The sequence below is a fragment of the Sminthopsis crassicaudata genome, chromosome 5 (assembly GCF_048593235.1).
Source record: "Sminthopsis crassicaudata isolate SCR6 chromosome 5, ASM4859323v1, whole genome shotgun sequence".
NCBI lineage: Eukaryota > Metazoa > Chordata > Mammalia > Dasyuromorphia > Dasyuridae > Sminthopsis > Sminthopsis crassicaudata.
The window spans coordinates 173,951,441-173,968,313 of NC_133621.1; the positions used below are offsets into that span (position 1 = coordinate 173,951,441).

The 16,873-nt window shown below is 34.3% G+C and overlaps 2 protein-coding genes across 2 annotated transcripts in view; one reads left to right on the plus strand and one right to left on the minus strand.

The window, feature by feature from the left end:
* Positions 1–13,288, plus strand: part of DNAI7 (dynein axonemal intermediate chain 7) — a 92,778-nt gene extending 79,490 nt beyond the window's left edge. The window contains 8 exon segments of the mRNA XM_074268819.1: positions 99–271; positions 2,520–2,679; positions 3,439–3,653; positions 5,992–6,105; positions 6,107–6,160; positions 7,242–7,266; positions 7,269–7,354; positions 12,847–13,288. Coding sequence (XP_074124920.1) covers positions 99–271; positions 2,520–2,679; positions 3,439–3,653; positions 5,992–6,105; positions 6,107–6,160; positions 7,242–7,266; positions 7,269–7,354; positions 12,847–13,122 — 1,103 coding nt within the window. The 3' untranslated portion in view covers positions 13,123–13,288.
* The window catches only part of IRAG2 (inositol 1,4,5-triphosphate receptor associated 2), a 103,952-nt gene continuing 100,314 nt past the window's right edge, over positions 13,236–16,873 (minus strand). Inside the window, 5 exon segments of the mRNA XM_074269590.1 lie at positions 13,236–13,867; positions 14,621–14,728; positions 15,809–15,910; positions 16,166–16,215; positions 16,329–16,391. Of these exon segments, the coding sequence (XP_074125691.1) occupies positions 13,624–13,867; positions 14,621–14,728; positions 15,809–15,910; positions 16,166–16,215; positions 16,329–16,391 (567 nt within the window). The 3' untranslated portion in view covers positions 13,236–13,623.

The following is a 16,873-nucleotide window of genomic DNA, read 5'->3' on the forward strand; positions in this document are numbered from 1 at the left end:
ATTTATGCTATCTTTATAATCTTTTGATAATATTCTCAAGAAAATAATTTTTAAAATATTCAGGCCCTGTATTAACTTGAAATGTGATCAACTTTTAGATCTATTGGCAGCAGCACCAAAGACATCAGTACCAGAGTCTTTTTATGAAATTCTCATTGAGGAGGATGTAGTTGATTTAAAAGGATTCACGCCACTTGGTGGAATATACCATTTGAATATATTGAAGCTTCCCCCACAGAGTAAAAATGTAAAAGGCTGGACCATTGTTGAAGTAGGTAGATTCTTGGAATACTATTATTCAAAAAAAAGTTATCATGGTCATTTTAACCTTTACTTAAAGGGGCTCACATATATATATATATATATATATATATATATGGGGGGGGGAATAAGTTATATGTATAGACTCTGAAAACACAAATAAAATATTAAATGGAAAATTTGTGAAAATTATTAGTAAAATCTAATAATACATATTAACCTAATTTTTAATCTATGGAATATATTTAAAGATTTTACTGATTAAAATTTTTTTTTGATCAACTTGTTCCTCAGAAAATTTAATTGATTTAATTTTATATACCTACTGTATGTAAGCTCAAAATAGTTGTGTGTGTAGCCCAGACTAAATATAATTTTACTGAAGAGGACACTTATGAAGATAGTACTATTCACTGAGCTTAAAATACTTCACAGGTTTTAACATTGCTGCTCTCTTTTATATCGTATCTTATCTGACCTCTTCTATATGTAGATCATCATGGATCTCCTATTTTTAAATTAGCAAGATTTTATCCTGAGTTTTCTCTTTCAATTGGTAACCTCATCAGTTCCAATGTATTCAATAATTGTCTCTGCAAAGGTGATTCTTGCTTCTATAGATCCAGCCCTGGTCTCTCCATTTACTAATGCATTACCCTCTGAGGGGAACCTTCTATCAATTTTGTAGCTATGTATACCTGTTACTTATAGTTGGTTCCTCCATTGGAATATAAAGCTCCTTGAGGGCAGGGACTTCTTTTGTCTTTTTGTGTCCCCAGCACTTAGCACACTTCTTGACACATAATAAGTGCTTAATCAAAATTTATTGACTGACTGATTTAAGGGAACTTAATATGAGGGCAACTTGACTAAGGGTACCATACCATGGAAAGCAAGAGTTTTCCAGAAATTTTCTGGATCCTCTCAATTGTAAATTCCCCCTTTGCCAAATTACTGGATATTTAGTTTCTTGATATATATTTATATTTGTTAAATTTATTTTTATGCTATATGTATATGCAATACACACATATTTCACTATGCATGTATAGATCTTTTTCTTTTCCATTACATTGTGAATAGCAATTATTTCATTCTCTGCACTTGTAGGAATGACTAGAAAATGACTGGCATATAAGAAGTGCTTAATATAAGTGTTTACAGGTTGATTGATTACTTCTGGCTAGGGAGATTAGGAAAGGTTACCTGAAGAAAGCAATGTTTGAGTTAAGTCATGAAGGATAGACAGGATTTCTGTAAATATGAATGTAAGAAAAAGGCATTCCAGGTATAGAAGATGTCACAGATAAAGACATAGACATAGAAAAGTAGAATTTTTGCTCATAAAACCGTAAACAGGACAGTCTATCCAGTGTAGAATATGTAAAGGTAAGTATATAAGTAAAGTTAGAAAAGTAGTTTGTGGGAAAGATTTAAAAATGGGGTAAAGAGATTATATAAAGTGTACATATGAACTTAATATATATGAACTATACACACCTCTGTGTGTGTGTGTATTCTGGAGCCAGATCAAAACAACTCAAGAGAACTGACTGATGTTTTCAAAGTGAACATTTATACCATGGAAATCAGCAAATGCTACAAATCAGGGCTTAATTTATTGTTTTATTGATTGTACAAACTTAAGAAAGCTAATAATACATATTAAACTTAAAAGTATGTCATTTATTAATCTGTGTTTTGTTTGGAGAACCAGAACTTTGGAAAACTTCACCAACTTCTTAAATAGAAGTTGATCCTCTATAGGGTGATGCCTTTTATGCATTTGAATTGCCCATAGCATCTAGCACTGTACATAAGGGTCATTTACTAAAATATTTGCAGGAGGAATAGATAGAAATAAGAATTGAGCTTGTGATCTCATTGCTACAGGGAACTTGGAGATGAGGAGACCCTCTCTACCAATTCAGGTCAGGACCTTCTCTGTAGCATAGCATCTAAGGCATTATTTAGGGTGCTACCATGAGACTAAGTGACGACCATTTTCATGCTACCAGAAATTGCACCGAACCCTTTGGCATCCTGGCTGCTAAATAGATGAGAAAACTGTGAGAACTGAACAACATGACATTTGGGTTAACTCTTCCCTAGTATAATTTTATGGCTATTCTTTGTAAAATGAGATTTAACTGTAAGACATTAAAGACATTTATGTCTATAGGATTTTATACTATTTCTAATATTTAGAAGTTCCATGAGTCAGTTCCTACATTAATAATGTTTGTCTTTTTTAAAAGCTCCTTAGTGGAGGATTACAGCCATTTGTGTATCCTCCAGAGATCATAGAAGAAACTACTGACACTGAAAACCCTTACCCACCTATTGAGATCTTCATTGAAATAAAAAAAAATGTAGTTTTTTTTGAGAAACCTATGGTTGCACGATGGGATTCACAAGGTACAGTAATGAAATAACAGGAGTAGAGTAAGAAAAATAAGTACTTCATTTAGAACCAATTCTAGAACTACAGTTGCATGGGGGAAGAAAAGGGAATGGAGATTGTATCCATCCAGTATTGTCTCTTAAGACTTCCAAGCTATGTGACTGTTGCGACTGTTGCCAAGTCCCTCTGTCTCCCTATATTTCTTTCTCCATCTACAAAATGGAGATAAAGGTAATATTTTCATGCACCCTTTCCCTCCCTTTCCCTTCTTTTCCTTCCCTTTGTATTTCAAATACATAATAAATGTAACATGATATTAATCAATATCTAGTTGTATGATTATGTATTAATAAAAATGTTTTAACAACCAGAAGTAATTAAATTGGTTTATTTCACTATTTTGATCACACTGAAATGACAGCCTGTCTTGCTATGTAACCTATTGGAAGAAGGTACCTGAACTCTTCCAGCAATAGTGTCAAAGAAGCAGTCTCATAAATGTGATGATAGTGACATATAATGAATTCACCCCAACTTTATGTTACCAAAGACTGTGTTTTACATGTCATCCATATTCAGAGTTTGTGGGAAAATATAATGTGAATAAAAATATGGAAATACACAAAATATGTATTTCATTTCCTAAGGAAAATGTTCTTTTTTCAATAGAGAATTATTCTATTGGAAAATGCTGCCCTTTTAGTGATTTTCAATTTCTTTTGAATTTAACTTACATGAAAAATTCACATAATTTTTCCTTGTCCACTATAAAGGCAAAAATTGGCGAACTGATGGCTTTGTCAGCCTCTATTATGACATACCGGAAAGGACTGTATCATTCAGTTTGGAATCTGTTTTCCCTGTCACATTGATTCAAGATACTCACGTTCATATGCCATATGAGTCATGGGAACTGAGACCACTTGACTTGAATGAGGCAGTTTTAAATATTACCACAGCATATACTGATATTGACATACAAATTAAGGTAAATTATGTGCATATAAGTTTATATTTGTAAAATGTATATGATAAGTGGCTAGTTTGTGATTTTTTCAGTTTTGTGCTTAAAGATATTACTATTTTATAATCTGATTTAAAAGTCTTCAGCCAAAATTAGTGAATGAAAAACTATTATAATGATGGGATTTAGTAAGTTTGATAATCACTCATAGACTTTGTCCAAATTCTTTGACAAACTGTAGAAAGGGACAGTGAGCTGGGTCAAGAATTGATCAGCAGGAGAATTATGGATTGTCCTGGGAATGCATGGTTGTTTTAATTATTCCAAACTTCTTTCTGAAGCAAAAGTCCATCTTTTGGGGACTGATATTCTGCCATTGCTGATGTATGGCTTTGAATTATTCCATAAAACCATACTCTCCAAGGAACTGAATGGCCTTCATCATGTATAAAAGTATTATACAAGAGAAATGTCTTACCATAAAAAAGATAGGTTGGTCATGAAATTATAGGTGGAACAATCAATAGATAATCTATGAGAGAACAAGAAAGGTCCTTAAAATATTATATGGACTTCCACAGCAGATTTATGGAAGGACATGAAAAAAGATGGCATAGGACTGGTAGGTATATATGGAGTGTTTTTACATTGCCAGAGCCTCCTTACAGTGCAAAGTATATTAGATTAACAACTAGATAGTCTAAAACATGTAATACTGGGACTCATTATTGCACTCTTTATTTTCCAGCACTATGAAAGGCAGTATGGAGTGAAACTAAAATATCAAAGTAATGATGTCTGTTAAAAGTAGGCACAGGATCATAGATCTAAAACTAGAAGGGAACTTAGAAAATTATCTAATCTAACCCCCTCATTTTACAAATAGTAATATGAGGCCCAGAGAAGTTGAATACATACAATTGAAGGCAAGTTTTAAATCCCTGTCTTGTTGATTTTCCACTCTAACTGATACAGAACTTTAGCTGTGTTCTCATTTGTATCTAGCAATTCATTATTAATGTTATGTTGAATCCCTAGCCCATTCCGTTTAGGTATATTCCAGATGTATCCCCTTTCCCCTACAACTCCATATACTTTTGCCCATAATCTCTCACTTGGCCTTATTTTCAGTGGATTATTTTATTAAATGAAATATGTATAAATGGGATCTAATACAATATGATGATGAGCCTCATTCTGAACTCTACAGATCTGCATGAGGTGCCACATTTACCTTCATTCCTACTTCATTTGTCTATTCCATCCTGATACCTATCTTCTCATCCTGCTTTCTGGTCTCAGAGTCCATCTTTCTACCTAAGCTACCCATCACATCTGTTCTTCACTCCTATATGTATCCCCTTACTCTTCAACATTTCCAATCTGTATTTCCCCAGTGTATAGACCTTCCTTTTCTTAAAACACATGTGATTTTCATTATTGTTTCCAATCAAAGGCAAATACTTTAGAAGAGAATTTTGCATTGAATATGAATCATTGGCTGGATAAAAATAAAAATAGTGTCAGAATAGGACTTGGATTTCTGATTCATAGCTTAAAATACTGGCATAATGATGGATCCTTGGCCCAAGGATGGAGTACTTCTAATAAGGGCTAGTAAAAATATATATACATATTTGCCTAGAATTTTGAAAATCCAATCAAATTGTATTCAAACTGAAAAATAAGGGGCATGATAAAAATTTGGGTTGTATTAAGATAGACTACATGAAAGAAGCTACTGTGTGTGGTAGATATACAGTAGTTGACAGAAGACAAATTCCATGAAAAAACCCTGCAATAAAGCCCATGCTTCAGATATTTTTACACAAATGTCCAATGCGTGAGTAATAAGCTAAGCAAATTGAGCTACAGATCCTAACACATGATAATAATTTGACAACTCAAGTATCATTGAGATTTAGTGACTTAATGGGATGAGACCTGTCATTTAAACTCTGAAAAGGATCCTTTATTCACAGGGAACTGGCTAATTAAATGTCATGGGTGTGAGCATAAGGGGAAGGAGGAAAATGAAGGGTTTACAAAATAGCATTTACAATACTTCACACTAAAAAAAGAATAGGTATAAGAAAATGTCAGTCAATAGAGTAGATCAGAAGATAGAAGAATGAGTGATTTTGACATTATTTCACTTGGATGGAAAGAGAAATATATGAAGAGCTCAGAATAAGGTCCCTTCTTAAGTGACTTGCCCAGGGCCACACAGCTAGGAAGTGTGAAGTGTCTGAGGCCAACTTTGAAGCTGCCCCATATTACTTTTTTAATGATTGTTTTGAAAGAGACTGGATTCAAAATCTTCCCATCTGAGTATTCTCATATTTTTTTCCCTTGAAAACAGGATAACCAGTGTATGCTAGCTACAGTTGAGCTAGGTGATGAATATGAGCTCTCTCATTTGTTGGGAAAATGGATGAATATTACTAATTTAATAATTGCTATGAAAGAGACTGGATTTGAATATCTTCCCATCTGAGCATTCTCATATTTATGTTGCGGTGAATTATAAGGTAAAAATAATTCTTTTAAAATTAAATTCATTGATGATTCTGAAGACTCAGGTCTTCTTAATTCCAAATCCTTTCATCATTCCATATGTATACCTGGGTTTAGATTTCCCTTTTGACATCTAGCTATATTACTTTGTGATCTGGAAATGCAGATACCTCTCTAAAATTTATTGTCATACCTGGGTTTTAATTGCATATGATCTGGAAATTGTCCACCTTGCCAAATGCTTTCACAAATACATTTTATCATCCTATCATCTTATTCAGTATGACTTCCTTCTCAGAACACTATATCATCAATCACGTGGCTTTAGGTAAAAAAAGGATTTAATCAATAGATGTTAGGTTCTTACTAAGTGCTAAGTAGGTACTTAACAATTCTCTAATTCACACCTTTGGTTCCAGCCTTTAAGGGGAGTTTACCCCTTTGAACTTCTGAGGAGGAGTTTACATATAAAAAGGAGTTTACACAACTTTTAAAAGGAGCAAGTTCATTGGTTGAAGTATTTTTCCCACAAGCCCCTGAGTTATCCCACGTCCATTCTCTGGGAGGATAAAAGAAGACAACATTGAGCAAGGAGTGAGTCTACTACTCTAGGACAGAGTTGGGACGGCTCTGTGGAGGAAGAAGAGTTTAGTCTGGGATTGACTTGAGACAGCAGATCTCCTCCCAGAGAGTGATCAGCAGACAACAGAACATTACATTTTGGCGCCCACAACGTGGGGCAAAGACTTTTGCTTATCCTGACAAGGACTTATTCTGAGCCCTTCAGAGGAGCTAGCCCAGAGCTTGACAAGTAGACAAAGGATATTGGGCAGTGTACATAATGATTCTCTAAACAAAAGTAATTAAAGATCTTTCAGTTTGCAAATATCAATTTATCTGAATTTAAACATTCACAAAAATTATAGAAAGCTAACAACATAGGTAGATTTTTATGTGATATTAATGGGTTATTTGTATAACAAAATGTGCCCAAGTAAGTCAGGTTGCCCAAAGATCCTCTCTCCCTCAAGTGATGCGTATAGGATTAATATTTATTTTTTATAATATATGATTAGTTACTTTTTTATGTTGCAGGATCCATTAGTAGAAATGAAATCTTATGACAAATGGCTCTGATGGCATCTGCCTATTCATTTGGCTGGAGTAAGTGGAATAAGCACTCTGGTCCTGGAAAAATCATTTTAAAGGTATGTTTCCAAAAAAGAAAAAAATCAAGCTATAAAAAAATCATTATAAAGAAGATATATATAATATATATATATATATATATATATATAAATGCCTTAGGAGAAGAACAAAAAGAACGACAAAGTTAACTTCTCCTTTTAAAACTGAAAATAAAATCTAATTAAAAGCAATTCAACATTTATTTAGCTACTGAAATGAATCTTATAAGGTTAAAGCAACATGACAAAGATGAAAAAAGTCCCTAACTTAAAAATGGTAATATTCTGCTGGAAAGAGAGGGGAAATGTCAGCTCAGATAAGTAAATTCAAAGGAATTTGAGAGAGAACTATGGTTAAAGAAATCTAAGAAAGCTTTGCAAAGGAGGTGGTACCTGATCTGGATCTTAAAAGGGATAAGCATTTTGAGAAGCAATGATGAAGTAGGAGGGCATTCAAAGCATGGAAGGATGACTTGTACAAATGTAAAGATGGAATGTAGAATTTGGGGACCAGTTAAGAATCCATTTTGTCTAAAACAGAATATATGAAAGAAATTATTGTGAAATAAGGGTGCAAGCAAGGCTGGACCCAGATTGTTGAAGGACTTTACAAGGACCCACTATTTTATTCTAGAAGAAAGTTACTGAAAGATTTTGAGGAAGGGAGTGGTAGTTAAGACTTATTTTGCAGGAAGACTATTTTGATAGACTGGAAAGGACAGTGATTAGTAATAAAGAGACTATCAAGGATCTATTACAATGGCATAGGCAAGTGAAAAGAGTTTGAAATAGGGTAGTAGCAATATGAGTAAAGGGACAAAAGAGGGAAATGACATAAAAATCTTGGAAACTGTCTGAATATAGGAGGCAAGGGAAGGGGAAGGATCTAGAATGATTCTGAGCATGGTCCTTGATGATGAGAGTAAAGTTTCAACAGAACTAGAAAAACCTGAAGAATTTAAAGTGGGGGAGGATTCTGGGAAGATGGTGAAGTAGATCAATAAATTTCAAGACTTTCAGATTTTCCCCACAAAAAACAAAAACAAATTTGTGCCTCTGAGAAAACATAGATTAGTGGAAAAAATGAAGATTTGGGCCAAAAGTAGGACCCTCCTAGGAAAACCTGAGAAAACCCCAAGAAATCCCCTTCCTCCTCTTGGGTTTAACCAGTGCAAACACCTCCTAGCTAGCTAGCTCCACAGAAACACCAAGCAGGGAGTCCTCAGACTGTTTGGGTTTGGCTGGAGCCTCAGCAGGATCCTCACAAACTTTCATCTCCCAGACATGAAGGTTTGGTGGTCTGAGTCTGAGAAGACTGAATTAACCCCTACTTATCAGGTACACCAAGTCCAGCTGTGCTGCAGGGACAGAATCAGCACACCTGGTGAATGCAGAGACAGTGAGGCAGGGACACTGCTGGCTATGGGCATTTGCAAGAGGGAGGAACTCTTGGTTTGGGGTTCTTAGTATGAAGGAAGAGATGAAGTAAAGCCAGAAACACCACTCTCCTTGGCCCCTATCCTTACCTCTACCCCAGCATCGGAGGTACTTACTAATATTTCTCATTTAAAAAAAAATGAACCAGTATAGAAGAAAGAACCCAACCATAGAAACTTACCATGGGAATAAGGTTAATCTTCAGAGAAGGATACCACAATTAAAATCCACTGATCACTATCTCAAAGAGATTCTTTGTGGTAAACACATAAGAATATTATTGTCAAATTTCAAAGCCCCTAGACAAAAGAGAAATTTTTTGCAAGAAACAAGAAAAAAAATTCAAATGTTCTGGAGCTACAATTAGAATTGTAGAGGACTTAGCAGCAGCAGTTAGAATAAAAGACTACATGTGCAGGAATCATATATATTGGCAATCAAAAGAACTAGACTTGTGGCCAAAAATATCATATCCAGCAAAATTATACATATTTCTGAATGAAAAAAAGACATTCAATGAATTTGAGTATTTTCAGGGTTTTGTCTCAACCAAACCTGAATTTAATAGAAAATTTAACATATAAGAGCCAATATTAAAGATTAATTTCAAGGAATTTAACATGGATAAATTGTTTTTGTTTTTATATGGAAATGTAGATTATATGTTTAAAATTGACATCAAAATAGCTCAAAAGAAAAATTAGGGCAGAATTGAGTATGATCTGACTTTTTTTGTGAAAGCATTTTGTTTTCAAAATATATGCATGGATAATTTTTCAACATTGATCTTGCATAGCCTTGTATTCCAAATTCTCCCCTCCTTCCCCCCACTCCCTCCTGCTGGAACTGTCTTCCCAGAAATCAGCTGGAGTCAGGATCACTAAAAGTCTTTATTCTTGATCTTTTACGGTCAAGGTCAGGGGGTTAGGCCTAACAAGCTCACACACACACCTTCCTCCCTCAAACTCCAGGAGAGACTGAGTCAGCTTCTGCGACTTAATTCCTCTTCCTCCTCCTACTCCTCCCACACAGTCACTTACCCCCCTTTGTCCCACCAATCAAGTCAGCACAGAACAGCTGGGGAGGGTCAACCTTCAAACAAGTTAATAGGGAACTGTCCAATTAGCAATTAATTAGTCTCACGTGTTTCATTATCCAAGTGCGTTGCTCAGTTCTAGCCCTTTACATCTCCCTCTTTCTTTTGTTTTAGATCACAGGTGGTCACGCCATCTCTGACTTTTCAGGGAGGTGAGAACCCCAAAAAGGAGGTGATCATGCCCCCCCCCCCCGACTTCTCAGGAGGGGAGATGAAAGCACTAAAAAGGAGATAATCACACCCTCCCTGACATCTCAGGAAGGGAGATGAAAAGCACCAAAGAGAAGTGGGGATTGCTAGTGGGTTTCTGGGTTGAAGGGTCTCATTAGAGACAAGTATGCACAAACCCATCAGCATAAGAGTTATTACACAAGCACATAGCAATAACACAGAGGCTATTAGTGATGACTCTCCCCACAGTCAGTGCAGACTCGATATGGTATAACAAACAGGAATTGTATATGCAAGTAGTGATATAACAAATAATATAAATCAACACGGTTTTGTAAAAGATTTCCAGAAGTCCTAGAAGGAGAGTATGTAAACATCAGTCACACATAACACGCCTTCTTCAGCAACCAAGAAATAGTCCCAAACCAATCTATTGTCCATTGCTTCACGTGTTAGGGAATCCAATGATCCCCACAAGTTTTTGAAGTCCCACATCAGTCTTTTTATATGTTAGGGAATCCAATGATCCCTACAGGTTTTGAAGTCCCGCAACAGTCTTATGATGCCTCAGAGAATCCAATGATTCCTGAGGACATTCAGTCCTACAATAGTCTTATGATGCCTCAGAGAATCCAATGATTCCTGAGGACGTTCAGTCCTACAATAGTCTTGTGATGTCTCAGAGAATCCAATGATTCCTGAGGATATTCAGTCCTACAAGAATCTTATGATGTCTCAGAGAATACAATGATTCCTGAGTGTTTTCAAGTCTTATAACGGTCTTATCACATCTCAGAGAATCCAATGATTTCTGAGGATTTTCAAGTCCAACAAGTTTTTGATGTTCATGAGTCAAACAACATAATTGCCAGGTTCTTTCAGTGGTGGGCACAGTCAGCAACGGAACCACCCGATGTTTCTTGGGTCTTTGCCTTCATTTCAAAGGTCTGCTCCGTCTCTCTCCAATGGCCAAGGTGAATACGGCTTGTTGGCACCCATATGATTCTTTCTCCGTCTGTGGAAATACAAGCAAACCCTCTCCCCCAAGAAGTTAACCTTTCTGTTCCCTTCCATTCACCACTTTCTGGGTCTCTCCACATCACTGGCGATTATCTAAAGACAGTGGAGCTGCTTGCACTGGACACTGCCCTTCTAGTGGGTTATAAAACCTGTCTGCCGGAGCCAGTGCATCTTTGTCAAAAATTAAAAAATTAATGGTATAGAGAACTAAATTTAGAAGTTCTCTAGGGTTACCCGTGGCTCCCCCTTTCTTTTGTTTTTGGAGGAGTGTCTTAGTTGTTTGACCTTTCTTTCTCCAGCTCATACTACAAATGGGAAAATGGAGGCAAACAGGATTAAGTGATTTGTCCAAGGTCACACAGCTAGTAAGTGTCTAAGGCCAGATTTATACTTAAGAAGATGTGTATTCCCATCTTCAGGCTTGGCACTCTCTCCATTGTGTTACCTAGCTGCTTCACATATAGGAGTTATCTTTAGAAAAATGAAAATTAACCAGGTGGGAATAGATGAACTATATAAAGTATAGCTAGAGAAGAACCTTATGGGACATCTACACTTAGGAGACAGAAGATGATGAATCAGTAGGAGGACTGGAAAAGTTAAATAGGAGAACCAGGGGGATCTTTATATATTATTTAGTCAAGAACCCAGATTCTTAACCTAAGATTCCTAGGGGAAGAGGAAGAGCATCCCAGAGGAAGGGATGATTGAAAGTGCTAAAAGTAGTAGAACAGTTGAAATGGTTTGAATATTAAGAAAAAGTGACAATGGGTTTAACAGTTAAGATTATTGGCAACCTTTGAGAGTACAGCTTCAGTGCAATAATGGTGGAGATGACATAATTATTAATGATGTTGAGCTTCTCAGTTATGACCTTACCCACCTGGCTAAAGTTTAATGAAGACACAGGGAATGGGAGTTGAGATTAAAATTGCCAGGTTTGAAAAGCAGGGTCTAGGATGGAAAGAAATACAGAACTCTTAGAAAGGAAGGAAAGTAGTAATCTGATAGATTATTATCACTGGGTTCTTGACTAAGTAATATAAAGGATGGAGTGAATATCAAAAAAGTAAGGTTGCTAAGGAATGGCAGCCAAAGCAGCCATTGGGAACACAGGATTTGTTTACTCTTCTTCCTAACCTACTCCATCAGGATGCAGGAGAGAAGAAATAGCCTCTTAAGGAGTGGTGGACAGGGTCTTATTGCAGATAGCCAAAGTTTTTGAAAAACCCAGAAATTAGAAGGGAAGTTAATTTATAACAGAGAAGAAGGAATCTTTTTGAACATCTTATAAAATGAATTTTAACAAGCTCAAAAGTCTCAATTTATCAAAAATTGAGCTATATTAACTAAGAGATCCCAAGTGATAATGAACTCATTTTATTTAAAGGTACCTGTGGTGTCTGTGTTTTGTGTATAGCAACTCCAGAATTGAATCAAACAAGATGCCTTTTGTATATGAATGGCATAAATATGGTTGTGTTTTGTTCCTGTGAGAGAATTATAGGATGGATAAGTGTTCTATCATATTCAGAACTTCCTGGGGAAAAAACACCCCACATTTTAGTCCAAATTGAATGTTCACAATTCCAAATGCACACCAGGAGTATAAATAGTTTGAGATGAGAATTCATAACTAGATAGTTAGAAAGTAGATAAATTTTTATTTTTAATGTGCTTTGGTACTTGGGTAAGTATTAGTGAAGGTCCACATAATCCTCCATTATTGGGAAATATAATAGTTATTTTTTAAACTCTTAAGAATTCTCTGTTCTTTCATTTTTTCTAGGCGAGTGAACTTCTTGAAAAAAAATTTGTTGCGGATAATAAGTGGTCCCTTTTCATGTTTGATGGTGAAAGAGCACAAAAACTCAAGATTAATGAATTCAGTGAGGAGTTTTCAGAAGAATTAGATGATAATACTGAATTTCATTCTACTCTGTATCACATGATCAAGGATTTTACTAGTGAGACAGCACTAAAGAAAATCAGGGACACAGACTACCTATTTATTGATGTTGTATGCAAACTTCTACTCTCCACTAGAGTGCTAACCTTTTCTTAATGCCTATGCATTTGTTAAAATTTGGTGAATCAAGTACATTTGAAAAAAATCAAGTATTTATTTAGCTAAATATTGAAAAAGAAGTATAACAAATTTCCCATTAATGTTGTCTGTTTACCATTTTTACACTCAGCTTTTATTTTTGAATAAAAGATTTGTAATACAACATTTAGGCATGTTGAGAATTTAAACTACCATCATATTAAAACTGTAATGATTCTTTATTTCCTTAACATTTCACAGTGGATCAAACAGTACAAACTTTCTTCACAAAGTTCACTAAAAATCACTGACTTCCTATGAAATTCAAGAAGACGACAATATTCATTAGCTTAGTTTCAGAAAATTATCAGGGACATAAGAATAATAGAAACATTTCTAAAAGGTGGTGGTTTTCTATGTTTCACTTTTTATACTTTATATATACAACTTTCCAGAATAAAATTATTGATTAATAGTTTGATTTAAAAATCAATGTGTAATTGCTGTTGCATGTTGCCATTATATTGGTGGGGGCTCCTTGTGTTGGAATTTGGAAAAAGGCCATAAAGTTTGTTGGAATGAAGTCCAGGAGCCCCCGTTTTCTACAGGAGCAGCATCTACAGGCCTTTGGAAAAATCGGCCTGTAAGAAAACTCATAAAAGCTGCAAACAGTACAATAAGCACGACAGACATCCAGAGGGTTATATTTGTCTTTTGGAAGGAGGTCTTGAGATCACATACCCAGGTTGCTCCTGTGTCATAACTGAAAGGAAACAACAAATATAGGAAATGGCTTATACCAGTGCATTGTATCAATGGTACTTTTGTTAAATATTTTAAATAATTTTTGGTATATTTTTTCTCTATAATCAACACTGCATCATGGCAACTAGCTACAAATTATTTTGCTATTGTCTCAAAATAACTTTAAATGAAATTTTTTCCATGAAGAAAATTAAGCTGTTTCTACTTTCCACAAGTACAAAAAGCACTACTATTTATTAATGGTATATAATAGCTATCATTTATATAGTGCCTTAAATTTGCAAAGAGATTTACATGTGGATGTGTTTATACACATATACACAAAAAACACTTATGTGTATATATTTAAGAATTTAAGAGATTTTTAAAGCCCTATTCTTGTAAAGCAAGGCCCTTCCCACCATACCCTTCACACTTATGCTTTATTATTTTATGTATCTATGTGATAACTATAATTCTGATTCTTTAAGATTCAAGCACTCCCCTCACCCTTGACAATTTGAACTTGAGTAAAGTCACTTTGCATCATCATCACCCAGTTCTGCTGATCACAGCATCACTAAAGAGTATGAGTCAAACCTAACTTTTTCTATTAACTAACCAGATTAATTTCAATAGTTCTGTCTGTTGTCTGTGTTGTGAAGTTGTCTGATTGAGGATATTAAGGTTAACACTCTCCTTCTTCATCTTCCCCACCAGCCCTTCATTTACACACATACAGAATTTTACATCTTTAGAATGCACAACTTACAGTGAAGAAACATCCCATCTGGAATGATTTTTCTTCTTTTCAGAAAGGCTTAGCTTTCTTGTTTCCTCTAAAACTTCCTCAGCAGGTGGTTCTGATTCTTCTTTATCTCTTTAAATAAGTCAATTTTAATATTTAAAACTATAAAAAATCATCATGTAAAATGAAAATAACATCAAATACAGCAAGGTATTTAAATTTTTTTGGAAAAAAAGATTATAAAGTTTTTCTAACAAATATCTAATTTCATTTATTTGACTTTAAAAATCTTTGAGAATATTTTTTGGTCATACCCACTCAAAAAGCATTATTTATAGAATCAAAAGACCTCATTAATTTGAAATATTTTAAAAAAATTTCAATAACTTGAGCAGAAAGATTATATGGAAACACTAGTAATTTTAAATATATGATAATGATATAATCTTCTGGGAAAGAAAAAATGAAACAAAATAATATACAATATTTACAAAGTATTTTATAGTTTGCAAAGTTCTTGCCTCACAAACCCAAGAAATAAATACATACTTGTAACAACTATTTTCCAGATCAAGAAATTATGACTCATAAAGTTTAAGTGACTTGGCCATATTCTCACAATAGTGTTACTTGAACTGGAAGTTGAACCCAGATCATCTAGATTGAAGAACACTGTTCTTTTCATGAAACAATGCTATTAAATAAATAAGGGTTGTTTTCTATTGATTGGCTTTGAACCAGCAACTTGCATTCAAAGTGAAAGTTGTCATTTCACTAAGCTAATAATAACTAAAGAGTTTTTAAAAAATCATTTCACTGAGTAGTATCTCTATTTCAATTTTCAAAGTCTTTGTCTAGCAATACAGAATAATGATGCTATCATGGATTGTTGTATTTAACATTTTCTTTTTGGTCAGAGATGTCCCTAAAGGATCTATAATAATTTTCTTTTGGTTAGTTTTTAAACGAAAATAAGATCTAAAGTCAAAGCCAATTGCATTACTATGAAGTTCTCAAGGAGCACAAATAATATGGCTTTGTTTGCATATGCTCTCACACTGCAAATCTGCATTACGTTAGCAAATCCCCTAACCAAGATTATTGAAAGATATTAATTTAATAATCTGGTTTTTAGTGTAGTTTAAAATATATTTTATAATGTTGAAGGGTTTATGTACACTTTCAGTAGCCATATTAATAGGTTTCACTTACTTCAAATCACGTTTCTCTCCCTCATCATCAGCCCAAGAATATGTACTACTGAAGTGCTGAAGTGATGGTCGGTGTTCACTTTGCTTTGATCCCAAAATACGCCTGAATTAAAAAAATATATATCTCATTTCAATTCACTGTAATTAATTATATAATCCTTATTTAATATAAAATCAAAGGAAGACCTAACACATTTTATTCATGGACAAATCAATTTTTATACTGATTGACCTTGCAAAAATAATGTTACAATTAAATGTTACAGTATATAAATATATTTATTTCAAATACAAATTTCTCTATTAAAAGGGAGGCAGGCATAAGTTTCCCAGATAGTGAACAAAGCCATAAACTTACCAACTACTTGATCTCCTACTGAAGCGTTCATTTTTTTCAATTCCTGACATCTTTGGTCATTGAAGTTTTAAAAGAAAAGTTAGAATGTAAATTTTATGAGTTTCCATTTTTTCCTATCTGAAAACTTTTGCTTTTGAAAAAGAAAATTTAGGAATTTTCTTACCAAACCTGTATTTCCAAAATTCCTGGGTAAGGTTGCAATGCTGACTCTTCGAAGAGAAGATGGCTAGAAATACATATACACAGAGACACATGTACACATGATTATGGTTCTTTGACAAATGAAAATTATAAGATTGTATGATGCATTTTAATGACCTGCAGAGATTATTTAGGTGAGTGAAGTATATTTCTATTTGCTGAAATTATTTCAGAGGAAGTCTGTGCCTCATTTCAAACTAAAATAGAAAACAAAATCTGAGTGACTGCTGTAATGAAGTCTCAAACCTACCAATTTTTATAGAGTAACATCTACATATAGATGAATGCTACATACAATATACTGATAAGAGAAATTTTTTGGAGCAGTCTGCAAAAGAAAAATTCCATATTTGTTCTCTTCAGCAAACCTATTTTAGTTAAATATTTGAAATCATAAAGGAGACTGTAGAATAGAGAAACCTATAAGCCTTAAATCTGGGAAATTTGGATTTGATGTTTTAAGGGAAAGTATATATGTAAGCTTTATTCAGATGCGTTTTTTCCATT